Source organism: Neolamprologus multifasciatus, chromosome 13 (assembly GCF_963576455.1).
Source record: "Neolamprologus multifasciatus chromosome 13, fNeoMul1.2, whole genome shotgun sequence".
NCBI classification, from domain to species: Eukaryota; Metazoa; Chordata; class Actinopteri; order Cichliformes; family Cichlidae; genus Neolamprologus; species Neolamprologus multifasciatus.
This window is the reverse complement of record NC_140451.1, coordinates 4302568-4328902: the sequence shown is the minus strand read 5'-3', so window position 1 is coordinate 4328902 and position 26335 is coordinate 4302568. Positions and strand designations below refer to the sequence as shown.

Sequence of the window (26335 nt, the reverse complement as noted above, 5' to 3'; positions counted from 1 at the left end):
CGAGTCTAGAGTCCGTTTGCGTCATAAGTTAATTTGCCCCTGAAGTATAATTCACACATAAGGTGAAGTGTTTCATCAACTATCATTCCTGTAGCCAAAAATTTCAAACTTTATGCACTGAAATGGCTACAAGTGGGACACAAAAAGCAGTTATTACACACTATGCTGGTCTAAAATGCAAAATTGTATTTGGGTGGTGAGTCCTGTACAGTCCTGATTTATCCATGATCCTCTGAGGTGGACGTCCATTTGCAGAGAGAAAGAAATTTGACATTCACGTGATGTAGAGGCTAAATCAAGAGAAGGGTATGAGTTAGGCTGATGTGAGAATTTGTTGTTGCTGCCTGTGAAGCTGCTGTTCCAACAACAAAGCAAGAAAGTTGATCTTCACATCAGAACTGCCAAACTGTCATGATACTATGGATACCTGAACACATTTGACTTTATGCTTCTATTTTTGCTTTGCAGACTGTGGTGTTAACTGTCATAAACAATGCCGTGAGCTGCTGGTTCTGGCCTGTAGGAAGCTGATTCGCTCCGGCTCTCTGGGCAGCGTTTCTCCAGTCAGAGGAACTCACAGCTCACTGCCCAGCAGCCCCACGTTGCCTGTCTGTCAAGGTCATTTTTAGCTACTGCAAACACTGCATACACTCAAAAAAGTGTAAATGGGAGGTTATTACCTTTGCAAAATAATTTTATGTTTCTATTGTGCGTGCTTAGATCATATATGATCTGAGCGAAATTCAACGACTTAACACTTGTCATCTTAACAAGAATAAATTTAACGTGATACAATGTAGCAAGAGTTGTTAGTTGCCTGGAACTGCGATTTCAGAAGTCACGTAAGGTTTTAAACCACAGGAAAATCACTGGGCTTTTAAGAGGCAGAAAGCATACCCGAGTCGGCACTACTATAGTAAAAAAACGAATGCTTTTACCTTGTACATTTGATGCTTCAGCAGCTGCAACCAAGCCCATTTACCTGAGGTGTATCATGACACTATAAATAATTTGTTCACAGTCCTCTGTTTTGTGTTTCCTTTTTTTTCCAGATGAGGACGAGGTGTTTGAGTTCCCCGCTGTCACACCAGCAGTTCCAGCTCTCGACACTCAGTCCATCACCCTGATGACGGGCTCAGCCCAGAGAATCTCTGTGCGCCTGCAGAGAGCCACCATAAGCCAGGCTACGCAGACTGAACCACTGTGGCCTGAACATGCCTGGGAGGTGGCAGACAGTGGTGCTCACACCTTCCCCAAAATGAAATACAGAACTCACAGGAAAATGTCTAAAAACAAGGGTTTTGCCTGCTGGGAAAACCAGAGTGGGAGGCAGTACCAGGCAGGTTCTGCACCGCACGGCACTGGAAGCAGTGTAGACTCCCAGGAGAAGCCAGACGTCTCTGTAGAGCATGTACAGAACAGGGTTACACACAGAACTAAGGTAATGGAATAGATTATTTGTGGATTTTTATTCAAAAATCAAATTTTAGGTCGGAAGTGTTTCATTTGTAAAAGTCAAACCCCCAACAATTTGATGACCAGCAGAAGAAAACCTTTTTGGATTTGTTGCGTCTTTATATAAATCAATTTAAATTCAAATGAATTTAATTTGTTTTAACAGGAAGAGACCTTGGTCAGCAGTCTGGTTGGGTTGCGAGTAAAAAGGAAAAAACAGTGCATAGAGAGACAAGACCAAAGTTAATGACATTCAGTAGTGACATGTAAACACATCAGCAGTGGAAAGACGAGAGGGGCTCAGTGCATCCTGGGAAGTCAACCAGTGTAAACCAGTAATAACTAAAGCATGGTTCAGGGTCACCCAATTCAACCAAGCTGTCTGTCTCCTGAACCCAGACTGATGGCTCTGCTCACATTCTACTTTTGATTCTTTTTGTTTCTTTTTGGTTAGATAACTTATTACTTGTGTGACTTAGGGACCAGTGTTGGTCAAGTTATTTGAACAAGTAATTAGTTTAACCATTACTGATTACTTCTCCAAAAAGCAATCCCATTACTTTACTGATTACTTATTATCAAACATAATTAGTTACTTAGTTACTTTTCAAAAACATGATACACAACCTGAATACGTAATAAAGCAAAAGACCTTTGAGCCATATTCTACTTTTTCTGCATAATCCATCATATAAAATTGAATCAAATGGAAAACCTCTTTCTAAAATTGTTTTATTTGTTTTAATCTTTCAATTTTATGCACATTGCATTAAGCAAAATTTAATTATATGCAACAGTCTTTGACTTGAAGAAATGTGTTTAACATTTAAACCTATGTTCTGCATATTCAATCATATAAAATATAATGTTTTGTGTTTACACTTGCTCTTTCAAATAGATGCAAGTAAAACACAGCAGGAAATACATAAAATCATTCTAGCAGCACTGAGTTCCTGTCGCTCTTAAATCTATGTTCACCTGTTTAGCAGGAGTGAGGCGGGTGGAGGTTTGCTTGAAAACTAAAAGTAATGTAAGTACATCCTGCTTTAAATGCCTGCATGGATGTACTCTCTCCCACACTCCATATCATTGTTGATCTGCACACCCTTACATCTTGTCATGAGACACTTTCACAAACAAAATCACGACAATTTAGTGACGCAGTAAGGCAGCTTACGGGAAAGTAACAGTAATCTAATTATAGTGTGCAATAGTAATCCCTTACGTTATTCGTAAAAAATAAATAAATTGATGCCACCAACCCAAACACACGTCTCTCCTCTTTCTTCCACTCCAGAACAGCTGACTCGGTTACAGTGGTGAGAACCGCTCGTGGAGATCCAGAAAGCCCCTAGTCGCTAAGACCAGGAGCTTCAGGGGGATATTCTTGGCTTTCTGAGGTCCCCCTTCAAAAACATGGAGTCATCATATCCTCTCAAGACTTCAGCACGATACAGACAGAGCGACATGGAGCTGAAGTCGGGGAGAAGAGCTCTATAACATACAGTGTGTTAGCTCCAGGCAGAAAGACACAAGATGAAGGTTTTTCCTTATGGATTGTTGGCCAGTTGCTTTACATCGTCGAGCTTTCAAATGGAGCTCAGGAAGAATGTGAACAGAAATGATCTGGTGTTGGATTTTAATAAAGAGATGCAGCATCAAGGTCCTGATGTCACATGATCATAGCAAGGGGAATTTTTTGGATGTTTGTATGTGTAGATGGAAACAAAAGGAAACAGAACCTGAATGTAAAGGGAAACCAACAGAACATTTAGCACAAAGACTCATGAAACAGCATTTCTATAGTGACAGCTGCAGAGCGGTCTACCTTAATTTTATCTTGCAGGGTTTTTTTCAGCAAAAAAAAATGTTCAATCATTCTGTTGTGATCTCTCTCTCTCCCATCATTATTTTATCGAAGATGATAAAAGCATTTTTTACAAATGCTGTACACCATCAAGTGTGGAAGGTTTCATAAATATGCGTTGTGATTTGTGTTTTCCTATTTTTCTGTGTCAAAACAAATAAAAAGTACATATTTATGCAATGTCATGCCATTTTGTCTTTGCTATCTGAAGGGATGTTTTTCATTGTAATTTGATGTTTCCACTGACTTTAAAGTTAAATCATGTGTCTGATTTTGAGCCTAGCAGTGCAAGGTGCAGTGAGTGCTACATCAACTTTAGTCATGCTGTTGTTTGTGAGGTCCTGTTGGGAAGCCTCAAGCTGAGCATTTTTATCATCACCATTCTGGTCTTTATAAGACCAGCGAGGGGTGGATCTGACGTAGAAATCAAGAAACAATGTATGCCGTGGTGCTTAAACAGTGTAATATACAAAAATATATATTAAATATACTAAGAGAAAGTGATCACTCTGTGCAACTCCTAGCAGAGTTCTGTCACATAAAGGGAGCTTTATTGCTCCTGTAAATGAGTGCCATCTTGTGGCCACATTTGGTAATGTTTCTGGAAACTAGCTTTACTATGAGCCAGTGATGATTATTTCTAATGAGACTGTAAGGTTGTATAGTGCAAATGTTGGCACTGTGGGGTTACCCTTATCAGTGCAGAGGCTGCAGCACTTGTAAACAATCATCCAGTTATTACTATTATTATCATAAACTGTTAGATCTGTTCTTGACCAGGTCTGGACCTGGTCAAGACCTAGATCTGGACCTTGACCAGGCGTTACCACTGCAGTTCTTTGATTCTTTTCTTTGTCAACCATTCTACTGTAGGTATGATGGTGTGCTTGAGAAGTAAACAGTGCAGTCAATATATTTGCTGTAACAAGCAGTTTTATTAATAACATTTTTTTTTTTTAAATGCAAGTAAAGTAATAAAAACATCCATTAGTTCTAGTAAAAATAAAGAAAGAGTGGACAGGCAGAGGTTGCAACATAGTGTAGGTCACTATTGAAGCGGCTATAAGTGATTACACAACAGGATGTTCTGGTGGCAAGACAGAAGGACCAGATCGCCTTTTTTAAAAAATAATTTTTTCCCATTTACTCACTATTATTATTGTTGTTGTTGTTGAATGAATAATTCATTTTCTGTCTTTATTTTCTTTTTTTACAGCCCCATTTTTAGCCCTACAAAGTAACATTCTGATATCCAGAGATATACCAATCAGGAAACCCCTGGAGGAGTGAAACATCTGATTCACTAGGCCGACTTCATTACAGGATCTCCAACCGCTGAGAGGCATGTAAACAAGGATGCTTTGCATGGTGTTCATGCTCTGAGCTGACCATCGATGAAGGTCTGGAGTCCAGCTCAGAGCTGGCAGACCTCAGTCTAAGGACAATAAAGATGGTGTCAAACTTTGGAAATCAACCACTTTACTCAGACTAATATTGTTGATTTGAACACTGCCACCTCAAGCTTCCCTTTCAACTTCTCGGGGTTGTTATTTATCTTTTCAGATCCTTCCAGCAAATGTCTTCTTCTATTATTAATACTGGCACTTAATTACATCATCTAATTAAATTCTGTAATTACACACAGATCTACAGAAATACTGATACACATCAGTATTTCTGTATGAGTGCATGGGTACGTGTATATATAGATAACACTATGCATGAATATACATATATTAGTATAGGTATGTGAGCAAAATTGCATCCATGTGTGCATCTGTGTAGATGAACATATCAGGTTCATCACAGTTGAGATTTCAATTCTATTTTTCTCCCATCCAGGACAAGCTGTTTATAGCTTTTCCTATTACCCTTGTATGTCCTCGTCTTGTGCTACTGTTGTTAAAAAAAACAAAAAACAAAAACAAAGTAAGCTAAATATACTATGGGAGTAGGAATTAGGCCTTGGTTACAACGTAAAGTGTAACCAAAATCAATTACATAGTATTATTATAACCATAAAAATATCACATTTTCTGTGGTCGGTAAGTATCAGAAGCCCAATTCTACACACCAGCAAGTTTGTGATTCCTGAGAAAGTGCTTGGACATTAGTCCAGCTCCAACTTATCTTCAAAGAAGGTGTAGAAACCTTTAACACACTCACTTTACTGCAGCAAGTGTGAAAGCATTTAGGTTGGACAAAACCCAGAGTATAGCTACCAACGGTACATTTACTACACTTCACACATCTGTCTAGAATGTGCCTCCATTGTTGAACAAGAGGAAGTGGCCTACTGTGCATGTAGTTTTATTTACATTGTATACACCTAAACACCTCATGTGTCCAACTCATGTCCAAAATCATATGAAGCTGAACAGACTTCAGATCAGAAATAAATAAAAGGAACTTGTGTGGATCAGTCTTTCTCTGCAATCACCTGCAGTGAAGTGACAATGAAATGAAAGAATTTGGAGCTTTGTCACTGCTGTTTATTGCACTGCATGTCTTAATGCAGTTAGTACTAAACTGAAATTAGAGACCACACAAATCCACTGTTGGCTTAATACAATTTTATAAAGAACAAAGCTAATTTCACAGAGTATCTCAAAGATTTCGTTTTTGACAAATCATTGTAATAAAAGACATGAACAGATCCACAGGAAACAATTTAAAAGTATTCATAACTCATTGAGCACACTGTCAAAGGCTGACGAGGCGCATGCAAGCTACCTGGATCTCATCCTAATGATTTCAAATTTTACTTTTTAAACAAATGGAGACCATTAGTACAAATGCTATAGAGTAAAGCAACATTTCCCAGTGTGACTGACGAGTCTCAGAGTGTCTCAGGTGTCGCCCAGTAACCTACACAGAAGTGTTCACTGTGGCTCCAGCACTTATTCAACAGAATAAGTAACAAGGTATTAGTCTTCAGGCTTAAGGTCAAACAGATGTTTTTTAAAAAAACAAAAAACCCAAAATGGAGAAAAAAAAAAAAAGCATGTTTACATTCATAACAAAACAAAAACTCATCCTTTGGCTTCTGAGCAGTGGGCGATAACTGCTAACGGGATTGCAGTGAGAAGGCAAACCACAATGCACATATATATCTATAAAAAACAATGTGTAGTTGAAAGTCCCTTTCTGGCTTGCTTTTACAAATTAAACATGCAGCCATGCGATATGGTATGATTACAGCATATCGTCATCATCTCCTCCTCCGTACATGTCGGCCAGTTTCTTAAAGCGAGGGCCCCATTCATTGAGGCAGTCATAGTTCTGGTCTCCACTGCCTGAAGAGTTCAAAGAGGAGAGACTTCCTGCATCAGAACCACCTCCCTCGTAGTCAAACACCAGCAGGGAGTCATAAGGGGGTGCTGTTGGGTCGTTGTCTGCAGCCTTCAGATTCTGTTGGAGGAAATTTTACACAACTTACTTCAATTACCTCACATGGAGCAGAATAACGTAACAGAATAATAAACGTGACCATTATTAAAGCACAGACATGATGTACTCTTAGCCAAAACATCCATCTTCTGCCACTTATCTGGGAGCAAGTCAATTAAACATCTCCCTCTTTTTCTTCTCTTAAAAACTAAATAAATTAAAATTCCCTTCACCATGACTGGAGCCAAAGTAATGCCATCCAGCTTAAGTATGTCTAAGTATGTCTAAGATTTTAGAGCAGGTCACCTACCAATCGGAAGGTTGGTACACTGCAGGCCAAATATCCCTGAGCAAGATACTAACATGTGTGTGAACATTAGACAAAAAGCAATGAAAATGTATGCACTCCCTTCAAATGACATAAGTGCTTCCATGAGGCAGTAAGAGCTCTGCTTAGGTTCCCATTATCTGTAATACTGTGGTCAAAGTTATCAAATGATGCACTGAATTCACACCTCAGTACCACATTTCATTAAGTTTTAAGGAGCTTTAGAATCTCACTCACATCTTCAATGAAGTTGCCAATCTCCTCGGGGTTGGCAGGCCGTGGCCGGTACTGAGGAGCAGGCATGAAGTTTGGCATTACTTCATTCCTTAACACATCAGGCCGGTTGTCCAGGCCACGGTGGAGAACACTCAGGTCATAGTCCTGAAAGAAGGTGATTTAATGATGCTTTATTACATGGAATATTTTTGCTGTACTTCTGCAATCCACTCTCTTCATCCACTTAGCCCATTGTCTACTCAAACCTTTCTATCAGTAAAAAGCCTGGGTCAAATCACTGAAATGGAACAAATTTGATCAGCCTTTTTAAACATTTCATCTCAAAAAGAAAATCTCAGGTTTTCTGTTCCTGAGACTTGTGTGTGTGCAGCTTTGATTAATGTGTAATCAGAATGAGTGACCATTTACCTGATCATCCTCGCCACCTCCTTCTTCATCATAGTAATAGACGTTGTCTCTGACACCATCATCCAGCAGGAGTGGCTCCTTTTTCTCCCTTTTCCTCTGTTTTGTAAATAGCAGCACTAGCAGCAACAGCGCTGAACACAGAGCACAACGTTTAGCACACAGTAACCAACCAAATCCTACTTAGCTGGGAAAGGAAAGAGATGCACCGTCCTGAGACTACAGATGTGTGACTCACCGAGCAGCAGGATGGCTCCAAGTATTCCGAGGATAAGGGGCAGGTTGCTGCCACCTATAGCACGGCCTAAGCATGTCGCCTCTGCTCCCTTGCAGTCACACACTTCAGCTTTGATGATGCTGTCCTGCTCCAAGCCATGTTTGTCTGCCACTCTCAGTATAACACTGTATTCTCCACTGGGCAGCTCAGTGGCTAAATTCAAGATGATGCCCGTTCCTGAAATAAGACAGCAGATATTTTATTTTATAATTCTGTGTTGATGGATTTGTTTTGTCTGACTTTCACAAAGCTTTACCACCTCTTCAAAGCCATCTTGCACCAGTTTTTTTGGGGTTTTTTTTTTAAAGTCTTGTATAGCAACAATGTCCTCACACAAGCACCAATCACTCTAATCTCAATGTTCAGTGGTGAACACTGAATCATGCCCGACCTAAACAATCCTAACATTTGCAAATCACATGTTAGCAGGAAAAATACATATTTTGGTTTCTGAACCAAAATATTTAAAAGTCTGGCCATCTTATCAGTTTATACTTGTCACATGTTAGCAGTGTACATACTGGAGTCGTTCATCCTAGCGGTCCAGTTGGTCTTTGACATGCCCTGTAAAGACACCGAGTAGGGAGCTCCAAATTCTGGTCCATCTTTATCTGTTACTGACAGCAGCTGAGGAGCTGGCTCCTTGTTGCACACCTGAGGAAACAAAGTCACAGTGAAGCTTTTCTTTATGCTGAATCACATGACTGCACACTTGGACTTGCACCTTTTAATTGACCCCATCCTAGCTTCACTACATTTTACTGTTTGAGAAAGTAATTCATGCCTTTATTTCATCCAGGCTTGATTACTGCAACAGAGCATTTTGGAATCAGCCGTGCTCTCTCGTCTACTACTTGTTAAAATGCAGCAGCCCGACAACTGACAGGCACACGTAAACAAGACCATTTTTTCCATGTGTTGGCTCTTTTTCACTGGCTTACAGAACATTTTAGAAATGACTTCAAAATTCTGTGTTTTTAAGCCTAACCAGATTAGCTCCCTCTTAACCTCACACAGTTCTAAAAGAACTTAAAGCTCTGTTTTACTCAATTTGAACATTTTGGTCAACCTGTATCGTTTTTAAATTGTGCTTAAAAATACATTGACTTTACATAGAAAGATTCTGCACGTGTTCAACACAAAACCGCTGTTGAGCTGATGGGAAATAAGACACCTTAATGTTACGCAGCTCAACAACAGGAGCATTGTCATTGACATCTTCCAGCTGAATGATCAGGGTACCAGTTCCTGTAGCTGGGACTGCATCTGGTAACAGAACAAACATCAGGAGAATAACATTTATTACAATGATATTTCACTTTATTGAAGAAACCCAAGTTCATAGTAATGCCCACAGGCTTTCCTGTGTAAGATTTGAGGGCTAAAACTAATGGCTAAGATCAAATTAATTACTGAATTACTAATTATTAAATTATTCAAATTAAGGGTTGCAATGTTATTAGTTGTGAGTGTCCCAGGAAAGGCCGTAGGTGCTGGAATTTGGAAAAAGACTCCATTCCATCATTCAGTGATCAGTCTGTGCAACATAGGATTTCTTGTTTTGCAACTTTATCGGGACATTATACAGGCTAGTCCAACTTATCCAATTTAACAAGTGTTCTTCCATAACTTTTCAGAAATGGGAATTTTATTTAAAGTTATAAATTGTAATAGTCTTAACTGCCACCTACCATTATCATAGGCACCAATGGTTGCAGTGTATCTGTTGTCTGTGACGAAGATGGCCTCTCTGTCCATGAGTCTTCCCACTTTAATAAGGCCTGTGTCCTTGTCCACTGTCAGCCAGCCTGCAGGGTCATCAATCATTTTGTACCTGCACAAGACGGTCACAGAAAAGATGGCAATACTGTGAGGCAGGATGACTACAATTAGCATGTTTCACAATATGGCACAGTGTGTTATTTGATTTTGGACATCCTCTGCTTTCTCCTCAGGCTAAATACACGGTGACACATCAGTGAGAATTAAACACATTAACCGTTACAGGATTCTTGCATCATTTAAAAATACTGGTGGCCACTAGTCCATCAGCCTCCTAGTAGATGCAGCTATGGTATGAATTTGAATGTCCTAAGTTGCCTCATTCTTGGGTTATCGGATTCAGCAAATTTGGTGTCCGTGGCACCATCCAGTAGGGTGGTGCCAATACCTCATGAGCTTTTTACAACTAAGGGTTTTAAAAAAATGCTTTAAGACCTTAACATTACAAATTAAGACAATGTGTATATGTATGTGCGCGCGTGCACACACACACACACACACACACACACACACACACGGGTCTTTTAAGGGCCTAATATACCATCATGGTAGACAGATATTTAGTGTTTTATCGCTATAGACAGTATTCTGTAATTTTATCTGCCAAACATGAGGACAGTGAATGAATTTCGACCATCAGACAGAATAAAGATTCTAAATACTCGACATTTGCCTCTTACCTGTAATTATTTTTTATTTAATTTAATTGTACAGTACTCTCAGTTTATAGTAACCATTATCCTTAATGTAAATATGTAAGAAAAATTGTGTAGTTTCTGTTCCGTGTCCTGTGTACTGTTTGTTTGTATATTTGTCTTTTTGGCTGCTGTTACAACCAAATTTCCCCCTTGTGGGACAATTAAAGGATTATTCTATTCTATCTGTGAGATTTAACCATTTAGGGTTTCATCCACAAATTTAATCCTTAGCCCCTTAGGAAAAACCTGACTTAGGGTTTTAGCTCCAAACTTAAGTGAATTTTTAGAAAAAAATAGAATTTTTGCAGCACTTATGAGGTCAGCGATACATTTTCTTTAGCAGTAGAAAGGCTCTCCCCCGACTTACGAGACTGTCTGCTTGCGTGCAGTGTCTGGGTCTGAAGCGGTGTACTGCACCACGACTTCATCCACAGCAAGGTTCTCTGGTTTTACAACAAGCTTCTCCTTTGGATCAAATATTGGAGCTTCATTCACATCTCTCACATTCACCACCACTGTGGCAGTAGAAGTGACCACAGAAACACCAGGAGCAAAAGGAATCTCATTCTCCACTGAAATCAACAGAGTGTGCTTGCTGGCCCTCTCAAAGTCCAGCTCCTGGTTGGAAGGAAGGGAGGGAGAAAAAAAACAAAAACACAACATAAGGGTGTTGGCACAGATTTTTGTGAGGATACAAGAAATCACAAAAATGCTGCCATCAAATGACACAAACATTCATAGATGATAAGTATCTCCCAATATTATGCAAGAATTCCTGATTTTCTTCCTACCTTTGCAGTAGAAAGGATTCCTTCCTGTTTGTTAGTTCCTGTTTTTACTGTGAAAAGTCCATCAGGATCACCACTGACGATCTTGAACTTGGCGTTCCAGGCTGGAGTTTGTGGTTCATCCTCATCGGTTACTATCATCCTAACCACCTCAACATCCTTTTTGTTTTCATCAACTGTTGCAGTATACTGTGAGAAAATAAAGGATGGGTCAGAAATCACAGCAGTGAAAACAGATCTAAAGACTCCTCAGAGAATAATGGTCTCATTTTGTAGTCTTTGTCATTATATTACGTTCATTACTTAATGCAAGTCTACAACTGTGCAGTAAATCATTTTGTGTCTTTTGGCACAAAAACAAAGCCACAACTCACAATTTATGGCAAGAGTGAGAAGTAGCTATCATTAAAATACTTTAAATACATCTGAGCATCACTGAGCATCGTTGCTTGTTAAGAGTTTTCTTGCCGTTTGTTTTGAGAGATTTAGATTCAATACAACATTTATTGGAAGATCATTTTGTATGTATGCATGTAATTTTGTCATGAACATAAACCCATTGTGGGTTTTTGCTGTGTCAGTATGTGTGAGTGCAACATTAGTAATGCAGTTAGATACAGACTGAATGTGTTCTGCTTTAACAGAGTGAAAAAGCAGTTAAACAGGAGTTTCCAGTTACTTCATACTTACTGAGCTCTGAGTGAAGACTGGAGCGTTGTCATTGCTGTCCGTCACCGTGAGGATGACTTTTGTTTGTCCGGATAACCCTTCTCCCACCATATCTGCTGCTTGTACTGTCAGAGTGTACTGTGGATATTTCTGTTAAGATACAGGGACTGTTAAGGTAGATCAGCTCATCAACAGGAAGGAGGAAACACTAACATCAGTTTACAGCCTGTAACGCAGCCTTCAGACGGACTAAAGCTCTTCATCTATGAAGGCCGATTCTGCTGAAAAGCTGAAGCTAAAATCATTTAATATTTTGCTTATGACAAATACCTGCAAACATGATGCTTTTGAGAGGCGTGGCCAAACCTTTTAAAATAAAGTATTCCTTGACCATTTGGCACGAGGCTGTTTGTTGTTGCTCTGTGAAGTCAGTTGCAAAGAGTTTTATGATGCTGCACCACAAACAGATTGCTCTGATCTGCCATAGTTTGCATGGAAGACACAGACTAGTCTGACAAACTATTTGCCAAGTATGAAATGTGTGTCCAGAAGTATGACACAAACCAGAAATGTAGACTGATAAACTATAACTATACTTCAGAGGCTGTGTCAAATTTGAGTTTCATTATCAAAAAACAAAACTTTTTTTGCAGCACCCTCTTTGTGACTGATTTCTAGCAGTGACAGACTACTGATCCTGATTCATTATAAAATGGTTTTTCAGCACTGTGTAAAAGGACACTTGTGTTTTAAATATGTTTAACAAATCTTACCTCTCTGTCTAATCCTCTACCAGTGACTCTGATGCTTCCAGTAATTGGGTTGATTTCAAACATGTTGTTAGTGGGCAGTGGTGGGTCCTGGTTCATAATACGATAGCGGAGATCTGAGTTGTCAGTATTTGGCTCATCGTCATCTTTGGCTTCAACCCTAACCACCTCAGTCCCTGGAGTGGAGGAATTCAGAAAAAAAGGTAATCAAGAGTAGAATTTTCTGAAGATCTTCACACTGATTCATTTACGAGATTTATTAAATAAAACGGACTTGCTGCAAAAAGTCTGCTTATTTCTTTCCAACCCAACACATACCCTGTTGATTTTGGTGTCATTCTGATTTTCTGAATATCTTAAGATTCATTCAATATAGTGGACTTGGTGAAAACTCCATCATTGATAAGAATTATACACAGGAACAAAAACAAAGACCACCACCAAAGAAGTCCAGTGGCAATAAGGTTTCTATACATACCGATGGCCGTGGCCTCAGCAACATCTGCTTTGTACTCCCCCGGAAAATAAGGTTTGTTGTCGTTCTGGTCGATCACATTGACTATAATCTCCATGGGATCCTCAGCTTGTCCTGCTCCATCAGCCACAGCATGTGCTTCAAACTACACAGACAGAAGATTTTAACATGTTTCATTTAGAAAGTTTCAGATTCCCCTTTAAATTTACTGCATTATCTCTACACACAATAAAAACAAGGCAAAGATTTTATTGCGGTTGGTGACTGTCGCTGTGACTTGATGCTTTATTAAAAAAAACAAAACAACAAAAAAAACAAAAACTGTATTTGAATTAATGAATTGCTTTTGGAAAAAAAGCAAAAAAAAAAAAAAGCCAAAAAACAAACCGAAAAATGGTAAAAAGACTTACTGGCATTTAATGGCATTACATTTACATATCCACATATTGAGGCCTCACTTTTTTTCTTTTTTTAAAATTTTTATTATAAACACATATCACTGCTTTGTTTTTGTATCTCAAAAGGGTGTTGCATGTCCCTTTTTGAATGAATAAAAAGATCTGCAATTCCCAGCAGGGAAAGTTTAACAAATCTAGTACGGTTTGTTAAATGTGAAGAGGCTCAATACTTCTGTAAACTGAATATTTAACATTAAGAACCTGTTGTTTCTTAACTGTGCAGTATTGTGTGTTTAACATGACACTGGGGCAAAGCAAGATGTTTTTTTTAAAAACTAAAAAAAGAATTTAAAAAAAAGATTTAAAAACAACTTTTTAAAATGGGGATCAAAATGCAGTAATCACTTGGAAAAACATTTGGAGATGCTTACCGTGTACTTGGGTGTTTCCTCTCTGTCGAGTGGCTCTGTTACATACAGATTGCCCGTCTCTCTGTCCATTTTGAAACGACCAACAGGAGGCAGATTAGCTCCTGGACCAGTGATGCTGTAAAAGAGCTTCCTTGTTTTATCTTCATTAGAGCGGATCTGGAAAAAAATAAAATAAATAAAAGCCACACAGGACTAAGTTAGATCATGCTCACTGTCTATAGTAAGAGTAAAGAGGCTGTGCACTGTAATGTAGTCTGCACTCAAGACATTCCTGGTTATTTTGAAATACAGTTTAGAAAGACTTATCTTGTGATCTCATATCAACAAGATTGCTAGATTCTCCAAGCATTTCTTTCTATAATGACACACTATAACTTCTTTTAACTAATGTGACTTACTAGCTTAGTCTTATTGTTTAAGATTGACAGGAAAGGGGAGGGAGAGAGGGGAAGACATGGAGCAAAGTGCTGCGGGTCAGACTTGAACCCATCTTGGTCTCTCTCAGCTATACGGCACGAGCTAAACCGGCACCCTTAAGTATTAACTTTTCTTTCTGCCAGCAATATACAGATTTTTACTTGTGCCTTTATATTTTATTTATGTTAACTTTAGACTAACAGTCAAGTAAAAATGTCTTAGTTAGACATCCAGGAAAACAAAACTTTGCAGATTAAATAGTAAGAATTAAATGGGGAAGGAAAAAATATAAAGGACAGGCAGACTGCAAAGTAAACAACGGCGACATCCTCTGCAGAAATAAAAATTTAGAAATAAAAATGTTTGATAAAATGACGTTTATTGTCAAATTAATCAAAAGTTCATTCAGTTCACCTTACCTGAGCTACTTTCAGGGGATATGTTCCTCTCAGATTCTCAGGAACATTGAGTGGAGGAATAACCCAGTCCCTTTTCCTCCTCCTCAGCCCTCCACCAGACTTGGGAAATTGCAGAACGGGCACTTGTGGATCAGTGGCATTCTGGAAGAACATACAGACAGCTTTTTTTTAGCTAAAGCTTGGATAGAACACCACTCAGAACTTAATTAAACTACAAGGAGGAGCACAGATGTTCTCAGAATGAGTTTTAAAAATTTTTCAGACTATGATGGGTCTGTGTCTGTCCAGAGTTAATATCAGTTTCAACATCTCAGCCAGAAAGGCCAATGAGGCATTATCGTGTCCTACCAAGCAGGCAAGCAGGACATGTTGATACTCAAGTTTGTGAATTTGATAAATTCTATGTAGCCTCATGAGTTAAGTTGCCATCTTTTGTATCTACTTAAAATGTCAGAAACAGGCATTTTGCATGTATCGATTCCAAATGTACCTTTCCTTCATGCCCCATTAAACAGTGTCTCTAAACCTACCTCTGTGTAGTTAATAGAGTCCACTTCAGTACTGTGATGCTGAATGTTGAAGTTTGTGTGGGCTCCATGGTGGTGCTTTCCACGGTGATGTCTATGGTGATGCTCAGGGTGAACGACACTGACTGGAACTGTTATTTTGTTACCATGAGAGTCCCAGGAGTGGATGAAGAAGTTCCGGTGTCCTTTATGAAGAACAACCTCTCTTTTTACCTGGAAGGTAAAAATAAATAAATATATAAAAAAACAAAACCTTTAGCAGAAATACAACATACGCTACATTTGTTAGACTAAGTCCTCACAAATCTTACTTTAATATCTTCTTTTCTAAACTAACCCCAACTTTGCTGTCAGGTCTGTCAACTCTACTCACCGTTAATGTACCATCTGCCTTTACAGTAAAGCGACTGTCATCAGTGCTGAAAAGAAATACTGTGCGCTCTGTGCAGTCAGTGAAGCCCACTGGGAAAGGATAGAAAAGAGTTAATCAATGTAAATGTGGTACATATAGTGAAAAATCTGGCAAGTTTTTTTTTTGTATTCAAAGAAAAGCGACAGACACCACTCCCTCTACCTTAACAAAAGCAGTATAAGTGACTGCAAGATGACTAAATGGTTTTTAGCTCTGACAGTAGCAACACTCAGTCAGGTCATCAACATTATTTACTTTTAACAAAAATGTCAAAACTGCATTTACATGTTCACTGACACACACACTTAAATTTTGGGAAAAAGTTATTTGAAGATGATATTCAGAATTGGCCAATTTTGTTTCATTTGAAGTACACATTCTCATACAACCATCAACCTCACTTTGAGGGTTTATATTGGTAAAAATATTAATAAAAATGTTTTATCTAGCATTTACCTCAGGTTGTCATTTCAAAAAGCAGCAAAATTACCAGATTTTTTCTGGTTTCCGTTAAAGACAACATAACTACACAACACCTCATTTCCCACATCCTTCATGCTCCATGCTTATGAAAACTACTTATTGACAACATAATGTTAATCCATACTTCATTTCTTTCATTTACTTTAACACTTAACATTCATTGTTAAATTTCTGCAATCGGTAATTCATTTTTAGGATACAAGAAAGAAGAGTGTGGATAAACAGCCTCAACTTGAACCAAAACAATTCATAGAATCGTCTAAACCTACGTATTAATAGACAACAGCCTATTAATATAAAACTATCAAGACATGCAGTCAAAGTAAAGCAGTATTGGAAGAGGAAAAGGTTGTATTAATGCATCTGTAACAACCACAGGCCAAGAAAGCTAAAACAATGTTTATATTTTAGTAGGGCTGGAACCATCAATCATTTCGAACCAGCTATTCTACCCATTATTCACTGCTCCTTATAGAAGTATTGTGGAGTAAGTGTTTGGTTCACTACAGCCTTTTCTCACTAGTGCTAACTCAGCGTGACTCAACTTGATTTTTAGTTTTTTAGGTTGCAGTACTTTTGGCACCTACTCTAGGACCCTGTTGGCATCTACTCTTAATGACATTTTACTGAATTGTATTGAAAAAGGACAAACTGGCATATGATGTCCAGATATAGATTTCTGCAATATTTTCCTAAATAAATAAACAAGGCAAAGCTGTACATACATTTACACAGCTTTTTAATCTGATTATCATAAATTGCTTGTGTCTTAAAAAAAAAACAAACCCATCAAAGTGGGTAATTAGTTATTCAGTAGAGACAATTGATAAAGAAACGAATATTCACGTTAAAGCAAACATGCATAACCAAAGCCCATTTAAAAAAACAAAACAAAAAACAAAAACTGTTTAAGTCTGTTTATAAGAAGCTTTTAAAAACCTTTCAGTTAACTGAAATCAAAGAAAACAGTTCCTTTTTTAGAGTTTCACTTGAATAGCAAAGCCTGTAAAACAGGTTCGGGGATAGTGCTCTGACCAGCAGGTAAAAGTAACTGAGAGAAGCAGAGTGAGAGCAAGCTGAGACATGTTTGGGTTTCAACTAAGAACAATGTGCCCAGCTAATCTGCTGAAGGCCATCTGGGCTGGAGGAGTCCTTTACAACAGTAGAGTTATTCCATGTAGGGCTGCAACTCAGGTCTAAACCCTCCGACAGTTTCATACAAACAAATCTGTCATGTGAAATGATACTAGACAATAGAAACAAATATCCAATAACAATTTCATTTAGATTATGACTAAGAGTAAGCACCATCCAGGCAGAAAACATTAACATCCAAATCCAAAACACGTTTAAAAGCACCCATGTACTAGCCTACACTGGGTTGTTCTTACCTTTGCCCAGCCTCATGCCCGGCCTCAGATGTTCCCTGGACACTCTGAAAACCAGCAGCTCTGACTCAAATCCAGGCACACATGTTGGCCTGTTAGCTCTCTCTAGTGCTGACACCTAGGAGAGGAGCAGCAGTTTCAGTTAGACGTACAATAAGACTTCAGGCTTATAAGAGTTCGAAACTGAATAACTACACGTTTTTAAAAAAAATCAAAAACTTCAACCTGAAATGTTTTCAGCATTGAAAAAGGTCAGGATTTTAGGTTTTTCCTTAAGCTGAACGTCGTGCAGCTTTGAGCTGTTGTTCAGAAAATGCCATGCCTTGGCAAAGCATTGCGCTGCTTACTATACACAGTTTAAACACTAAATAATAAAGAAAATAACTGTCACTTTAAATACTAATGAAAATGTGTCTAACGCCCCGTGTAATTATATGAATGAATTGAAATTGTGCCTGTAAGCCAAATGACTTTTCATTTTTTAATCCTCAAAACTATATAACTTGGATGATAGCCCGTTTTCTCTTTTACTTTTACATTAATGAATCTTTTTAAAAGTGCTTCTCGATATGTTTAAGACAAAACAGACTGGAGTGAACAAAGCTGAAACGTGTTTGCATACGAAACCACAACTCTGAACTGGAAATTAACCTGCAGACAACGTCATCAGCGGAATCAGGGCGAGGCTCGCTCACAACCTCGAACTCTTCGAGGCGGAAGGGTATGAAAAGAAAAAGAAAGACGACGACTAAACCCCCGCGTGTGTTCTGCGGTTTCGACGCTTTTTTAAAATACATTTTTTTTTTAAAATTTGTTGCAGATTGCTCTGCGGAGAAAGCTGCTACACACAATAAGGATTTTAGACCCCCACAAGTTCGTTTGGCCCACTTAGTCACAGGAAGTACCATAGCTGATAAAAGTATTTCTTTATTAAAGTCGAAGGCTACTTCACGCATAAAGAGGTGCCGAAATTATTCCGCGAAAAAAAGAAAGAAAAGACTGCTTGTAAGATACCCGGTGTTGTCCAGTTCAATCAAATAAGTAACAGGATTAACCGACATTTATTTTTTGTAACTTAAAGTGGAATGGACAGTGAGAGAAATGAGCACCGATGGCAAAATATTAACCAAAAGAGGAAGTCTCACCTGGAAAACGACGATTAAAGCACCAAAAACCGCGAACAATGCGGTCCCCATTTGTCTAAGTCGTATTTTTAGTATTCCTCTCGAGTATACAGCCAAAAACGAAAAGAATCCTAAATATATTCCTCTTTGAACTCGCTTCTTGGCGTCTTCCTGTTGTCCCCTGAAGGTAGTTTCTGTAACTGAGAATCGACTCTGCAAGGCGCTGTTTCAGGTACTTTCAGCACATGACGTCAGCTTACAGGTGCGCAGGTTCCGTGTTCCTAATATGGTCATCCCAGCCCGTCACACCTGAAGTGACAGGAACAAGTAGTTTCTGTTCATAAATAATCAATAGAGACACAGCGGATAGTAGCAGCGGACAGCGTTATTATCAGCAATGATCTGAGTCTGAGTTCAGTCAGCCACATTCGGGAGCTCTCAGTCTCATTTCCTCTTACTGATAATCTGTCTCTCACTCCCCATGTCTTTCTCACACATACACACACACTGACATTCAGACTTTATCCACAGTTGCTTACTAAGAATCACTAAAAAACACACGTGAAGCTGCTGACAGAAAACCACCTTTCATTTGTAAAGCCAACCAACAGTGTTATAAAGTCATTAGTGTGAAACCAGCCTAAAAAAACACAAATCACTGTCTGAAAACCAGTGGATGTATTAAGCTGAGTGTTGAAAGGAAATCATCGACAGTATCCCCGAACAGAAGCCAAATACAGAATTTGATGATACAAATGTAAGCATTCAGCTTTATTTGCTTCAGTTTTCACTGCCATCTGAACGCACAACATCCCATTTGCTAATAGCTGCCATAGCTGTTGTAAGCGTACCCACTGAAGTAATGCTATGTGCTGATAAACATCAGTAATTGATACTGAAGAAAAATGGACTTTTCTCATCCATGCTGTTCTTACCCTCACAGTCTGAAAGCATGTGACTGAGAGAATGCACTACTACTTTATTTTAAATGGAATTTCATTTATTGAAGTCCAATAGTTTAAGTGAACAATGTTTGTAGTAGTCTACAACAATAGTTCTCCAGGTTTCTTGAAGGACATTGTAAAGTTCTTCTTTAGATGTTGGCTGCTTTTTCTTCTGTTCTGTGTCAGGACTATCTTTTTGGGGTCTTTCTGTTGTATTCCTGCTTCAGTAATATTGAGATCTGGGCTCTGGGAGGTCAATCCATCATGGATGATGTTCCACTGTATGTTTTTCTATCTGGGCCTGCTTTTACTGCATTGGCAGTGTATCATTGGCATGCTGAAAAAACAAAGCTGTTGCCAGCCAGATGCTTTTTAGATGGTAGATAAAAATCTGATGATACGTTTCAGCTTTAATAAGACACTCACTGCTGTATCACTTCTCCTGACAGTCCTCACATTTTTAAGGATACACTGCACAACATGCAGAGATATGCCAAGATATTCTAATAGCATTTTAACAGAAAAACTACATTTTTATACCAGTCACACTGTGTCCTTTGTCATTTTTCTTTTTTACAGAATCAACTAAAGAAACGGGAACAATTATGTGTTTTTGTGATTAACAAAGTGCTTAAAGATTTGGTTTTACCTGTGCTATTTGTCAACTAACACCGATTCACCTGTGTTACTTGCCTTTTTAGGCTTGACTGAGTAATATATAAAGAAATGGTAAATGGCCTGCATTTGTATAGCGCTTTTCTAGTCCTTAAGGACCCCAAAGCGCTTTACACTACATTCAGTCATTCACCCATTCACACTCACATTCACACACTGGCGATGGCAAGCTACATTGTAGCCACAGCTGCCCTGGGGCGCACTGACAGAGGCGAGGCTGCCGGACACAGGCGCCACCGGGCCCTCTGACCACCACCAGTAGGCAAACATGGGGTTAGTATCTTGCCCAAGGATATTTGGCATGCAGCCAGGAGGCAGCCTGGGATCGAACCACCGACCTTCTGATTAGTGGCTGACCTGCTCTGCCACCTGAGCTACAGCCACCCCATATATAAAGAAATGAGGAGTAGATCAAGACTGTTTGCACAGGACTGGATATCAGAGATTGTAGCTTTCCTAAAATGCAGCCACAAAAGGATATAATAGTATTACCAGCTAACATCTGGCAGACACAAACAAATGCTTGTGGAGTTAAATGGTAATTAGACTGATTCTTATATAGCGTTTTTCTGCTCTCCTGGAGCCCTCAAAGCGCTTTATACAACATGCCACCTTCGACTATTCACACAAGCACTTTCTTCTATGCTTCTAAGCACTTTCCAGCTAACCTTCACACACATTTATACTTGAGGGGGGTTAAGACTACACTGAAATATTTAAGTCCACTGGGTTTCCTTAACTAAAACAATGCCAAGATGTGTGAAAAGTAAAAAAATAAATAAACAACAACCCTAACCTTAATTACTTTTCCAAGAAAATAGAAACTTGATGGAAGCTAGCAGCTAACATTAGCTTACTCTTTAGCTTTCAGGAAATCACACTGATAAGCACATAAAACTGATATTAATTAACTTCATATTTAATACACGACTTAGCAGATTTTTACTGAATTGAAAACTGAAATAAAATCTATGAAACCATCTAATTAATTTAGGTTTTTGACAGACCTTTAACTAACTAAAGTTTGCCAAAATGATAGTTAGCTCTGGGAACAGATATTCTTGCTTGAATGTTAGCAGATCCTATAAATATTTGCTAATTTAGCAAATTTCAGCATACCCTGATTACAAACAGTTTCACAGCACTGTTCAAATGCTGTCATTGTGATGCTGAGGAGCAAATAAAACACAGTTGGCAAACAGTTTACTCACCATGAATGTAGCCGGGCTCAGCCATAGCTAATGTTAGCTGCTCTTCCCTCCCTCCTTTCTTTCTGAATTCTGTGCTTGGTATGTTTTTGATACCAAGCACACCATTGCTGATGGATATTTAATTAGAATATTAATACATTAATCAGCAATTATTCTTTGTAAGATTACAATAGATAATTGGAAATGTGTTATTAGAATTTACATGCAAGGTCTAACTGAATATGCTCTGACTAGAATGTTAAAATGACGAGTTAAGCTGAAGATGGTTATTTCAAATACCCTTTATATCATATGTTGTGTAGTCTAATCCTCACAGTTTAAGAGTGAACAGGCATGGAAGATGGGGGATTTTTGAAAAGCAGTTAAGTGATGTTATCTTTTGCGCCTTTCTTTCATCATCTATCCCTCGAACACGGAGATGTGGGGGTGGGAAGAATGGTCAGTTTATAGTGACCACCACTTAGCCAATAAAAGATCAGTGTGTGACAGAGAGGGAGGGAGAAAGAGGAAGCAAAGAGAATGTGAGGGCAGAGAAGGAAGAAGGCAGTGAAAAGTGTCATGTTGCATTCTTGAGATGGAATAGTGAGTGATCCTTTTAAGTCACTGTGTAATGTGTAATCATTCCTTTAATGTAGAAGTTGATTCTCTTTTTGATTAAATTTTTTTTAAACTACCACGACTTTGAAACCACCTTCATGAATACACTTTATTTATTTATACATTAGATACAAATTTTCATTCAGGGGGGATTAAACTGGAAGAATTTAAGATTTGATGTTCACAATAACTGTCTGTTCAATGCAGGATTATGACTCTATAATGTTCTCTAATGATGGCTGTAGAGTTGCACTTTCAGGTATCCATGTTTGGTAAGACAGGAATATCCCAAGGACCATTAGATGGAATTCCATGAAATTTTAAACAGGCATCCTTGGACATGGAGCAGACACTAATGAGATGCTCAAATCTTTCTTCAAGCACTTGGCTGACTTTAAATGGATGCGACAAACATGTCACATTATGCTACGTGAGAGTTGGGGTGGACTGACAAAAACATTCTGGTTTAATTAGATGTTTAATATTAATAACTCTGTATCCTTAATCATGCTATATTGTAACCCAAACACAGAACTAGCCAAACTGATGCAGTAACTGCTGTCTTAAATAAATTGTGCATAACATTACATAAATCAACTGGACATTTTTTGAAAAAAAAAGAAAAACTCATAAATGCATATAAATATGCATTTTTGCAAGGTAAAAATACTCTTCTACTTTACTGCAAGAGAGATACCTAATGTTTAATAGTCAGCATTTAACCGGTTTACTTCTTGTGCAGTTGTAGATGTTACATCGCAATGTTTTTGTGAGGTATTTGTGAATTTGCAGTTTTTTTTAATTCATCCTTTGATGGTCTGGGAGCAGACACACTCTTTATGGGAATGGGGGTTTTGGGGGGATGTCAGGAGGAGAGAAACTGCAGAGAGGCAACTCTGGTACCTGGATATCTGGATAATCATGTTGTGGGGTGTTTAATAAAAAGACAACTCCCATTTCAGTCCAATAAAAGCTGCAAACCTGCCATGCAACATGAACAGCATCAGGATGAGTAAGAGTACCCTGGAAGAATTTCGAAATACAAGTTTCTGACATTCACTCTTCTTTTCTGTCAGCTAAGAGACAAAATGTATTTTAACCAGATATCTTATCTTTTGTGGAATTTCTGACAATGAACCATTATTACATTGTCTTACACATACACACACACACACACACACACACACACACACACTGTGTGCACAATGTGTCCTTGCGTTATCCTTCTGGAATGTACAACAAGCTCACAGGCTCCACAACATGAACTTGAATTTGGTAAACTATATCCAAAAAAAGAAGTAGAGATGCATAATACAACTGTGAAAACAGAAAGAGAAATTAGGCAGTGAAGGAACTTTAGAACAGGAAGTGAAAAAAGGGAAATGAAAAATAAAACAATTAGTTTGACACAGCCCACTTATATTAGTTACAGGTTGAGCTGTCACTTTAGCCATCCTTTGACTTTGCATTTAACACCATCACTCACATAAAAACTTGTAGTTTTATACCCTAGAAGACTATAGTTCCTAGGTTTTTACATTCTCACCAGCTTCAGATGTACTTACTATATATATATATATATATATATATATATATATATATATATATATATATATATATATATATATATATATATTGCTAATAATCAAATAATAGTAATGCTTTCTATGCTGAACTAAAGCACTTATATTTTTCAATTTTTGTGTGTCATCTTGAAGCTGACCAGTGTTAATAGGCATTTGTAGATAATTTTGTCATATTATACAGAATTAGGTGGGATTTGGCAAGTGTGGAACCCTCTGGTCTGGTATAAAACTACAGTGAGGGGCTCAAAACAACTATTTAACACGGTGAGCTTGGTTTCCTTGATAAGAAGCTTGCTGCTGGCTCCGAGGTTCACTGCTCTTTTGGTATTTGGCTATCCGCATTCTGGAAAAGCAAGCAGGTATTCATGCAACATCTCAAGGAGCTTTATATTTTAAGGTAAAGACTCTACACCAATAGACAGAAAACCTCAACAATCACATAAACGCCTTATGAGCTTTCACTTGGCAACAGTGGGAAAGAAAAACGTCCATTGAACAAGAAAAAACTAATATCTGTAATAAAAATACATAAGCACAGAGATGAGTCCAGTGTCAGAGGCCACAGGATGATAATTTCACTTGACACTGGTAATGGTTATTTCACTTGTTGTTGCTATGAGGGGCTGAATTGAATGGGCATTCCATATGATCACCACATTGCTGCTAGTTTCTATCTCTGTTGAAACCTCTTAAGATGAGCCAAAGTTCACCCTGGCAGAGCTGTTAGTCCAGATTCATGGAGTCTTATGCTAAGGAGCATTCTTTCACTTTTAAGCCTAACTGCCTTACTAAAGGAATACTTTCTAATGCTTTCTGACACTTAGCTCTGCTGTCAGTTAATCTAGTATACTATGGTTGCCCTTACACTTCTCATTAAACATAAATATACCATTTAAACATAAACTCAGATCATTTACCAGAAATAAACCCTGTGCTCTTTTGTCTGTTCTACTACCTGGCAGACTGTCTCGTTCAGTCAAGGCAACCAAAGGCTGCTGCAAAAGGGAAATCATGTCAATTATTAACTGTTGGGTCAATGTTTATAGGCCAGTATCTGCTGACAGCAGTGAGGAAACACAGAAACTGCTGGATTAAAAAAAAAAAAAACAACAGCAGTGAGACGGTTCAATAGCTAACGAGCCTAACTTTTATAAGCAGCAGTTGACTCATAAACACATAGTACCTGTAATTCAGTTTCAGGAAAATTTACAACAAACAAAAAATCTCGAACCTCAAAACACTTTATAATATATTTTTTCATTAGCATTATTGCTAATATTATATTTATTAATAACAACTAATAATCAAATACAGAGATGTCTATAAACACACAGTGAGTGAAACGAGGGGATTGAAGAAGAAACGCTCAACAGTGCATCATGGGAATCCCCCACCAACCTAGACTTAATGGAGCATAACTAAGGGAGGGCTCGGTCTACCTGATGCAGCATCACTATACAGCGAGGAACATAAGTGTCTGAACACCTGAGAAAATCAGTGTTAATATTTGGTACAAAGGCCTTTGTTTGCAATTACAGAGGTGAAACGTGTCCTGTAGTTCTTGACCAGGTTTGCACACTGCAACAGGGATTTTGGCCCACTCCTCCACACGCCCACATAGCAAGCAGGATCTGGTATCAAGCTGGCACTGCTGTTTGACTTCTGGCATGATAAGACGTATGTCATCCAGATATGGACCAGGCCTGGCATAGATGGCACTGTCTATGTGATAGCATGCCATATCTGGCTCGATTGTGGTTTGATTTATGTGGCCCAGGCTCATAGAAAACAGGTCTGGCCTGGATCTGCCATCAAGCTGGCACTTCTGACTGACCGGTGTCATGGCTGAGTTTATGTCAACCAGATGTGGGACAGGTCTGGCAATGATGGCATTATTTATGTTCCTATTTTCCTATTTTAGTTAGAAGACCCAAATGCCATGTTGTAATACTATACTGCTATGGTAGCCAATGTTTCAAATGTAGGTTTGACAGGTCTGTGAGTGTAAATTTTATCCAAAACCTAGTGAAGGTTTACTCATGCTTGCCACTGGGTGGCTGTAGCTCAGGAGGTAGAGCAAGTCACCTACTGATCAGAAGGTTAGTGGTTCGATCCCTGGCTCCTCCAGTCTGCATGTCCAGAGAGTGGATGTATATAAATGTAGTCAGGAAGCATTTGTTTAAAGATAGTGTGCGATTGGGTGAATGTTGTATAGAGCACTTTGAGTAATCTGGGAGAGTAGAAAAGTGCTATATACTAATCAGTCCATTCACTATCTGAACAGATTTCTGTCATGTTACTTTTGCACTATTATGTTCCGGCATATGTTGTCATTACATGGCTTGGTTAAGGTACACATTAGGCTGACATCTGGGGCCAGAGCTGAAACTGTTCTGGGCCAGCAGTGTGCCTGCAACTGGCCTTGTGTTGGCCCATGTGTGGGACGCCTCTGGCAAACCAGATCTGCGCAATGTGGGCCATGTGTAAGCACATTGTGTGGTCCAGATCTGGGCCATACCAATTTTGCTATGTGGGACAGATCTCCTCTAGATGTGTCAAGTTTCTGAGCTGTTGCTGAGAAA

The 26335-nt window shown here is 38.6% G+C and overlaps 3 protein-coding genes across 3 annotated transcripts in view; 2 read left to right on the top strand and 1 right to left on the bottom strand.

The window, feature by feature from the left end:
* The window catches only part of rasgrp3 (RAS guanyl releasing protein 3 (calcium and DAG-regulated)), a 70802-nt gene extending 67707 nt beyond the window's left edge, over positions 1-3095 (top strand). The window contains 3 exon segments of the mRNA XM_085183626.1: positions 469-618; positions 1053-1441; positions 2753-3095. Of these exon segments, the coding sequence (XP_085039752.1) occupies positions 469-618; positions 1053-1441; positions 2753-2761 (548 nt within the window). The 3' untranslated portion in view covers positions 2762-3095.
* The window catches only part of LOC146504875 (uncharacterized), a 197652-nt gene that overhangs the window by 56426 nt on the left and 114891 nt on the right, over positions 1-26335 (top strand). The window lies entirely within an intron of this gene.
* On the bottom strand, positions 5881-19041 carry LOC146504879 (B-cadherin-like). Its single transcript, XM_085183625.1, has 18 exons — positions 18762-19041; positions 17620-17734; positions 15707-15795; positions 15337-15546; positions 14807-14947; positions 13971-14126; positions 13145-13286; positions 12670-12842; positions 11918-12046; positions 11231-11416; positions 10807-11057; positions 9651-9793; positions 9134-9225; positions 8481-8613; positions 7921-8136; positions 7686-7816; positions 7278-7421; positions 5881-6733 (listed from the first exon to the last, which is right to left on the bottom strand). Exons 1-18 carry the CDS (start codon positions 18810-18812, stop codon positions 6518-6520), a joined length of 2718 nt encoding a protein of 905 aa, XP_085039751.1. The 5' UTR covers positions 18813-19041; the 3' UTR covers positions 5881-6517.

Coding starts and splice junctions, on each gene's coding strand:
- LOC146504879 (XM_085183625.1), bottom strand. CDS start 18,812: ATGGGGACCGCATTGTTCGCGGTTTTTGGTGCTTTAATCGTCGTTTTC. Junction 17,735..18,761: donor CTTTAATCGTCGTTTTCCAG/GTGAGACTTCCT, acceptor CTCCTCTCCTAG/GTGTCAGCACTAGAGAGAGC. Junction 7,422..7,685: donor GAGGTGGCGAGGATGATCAG/GTAAATGGTCAC, acceptor ACCTTCTTTCAG/GACTATGACCTGAGTGTTCT.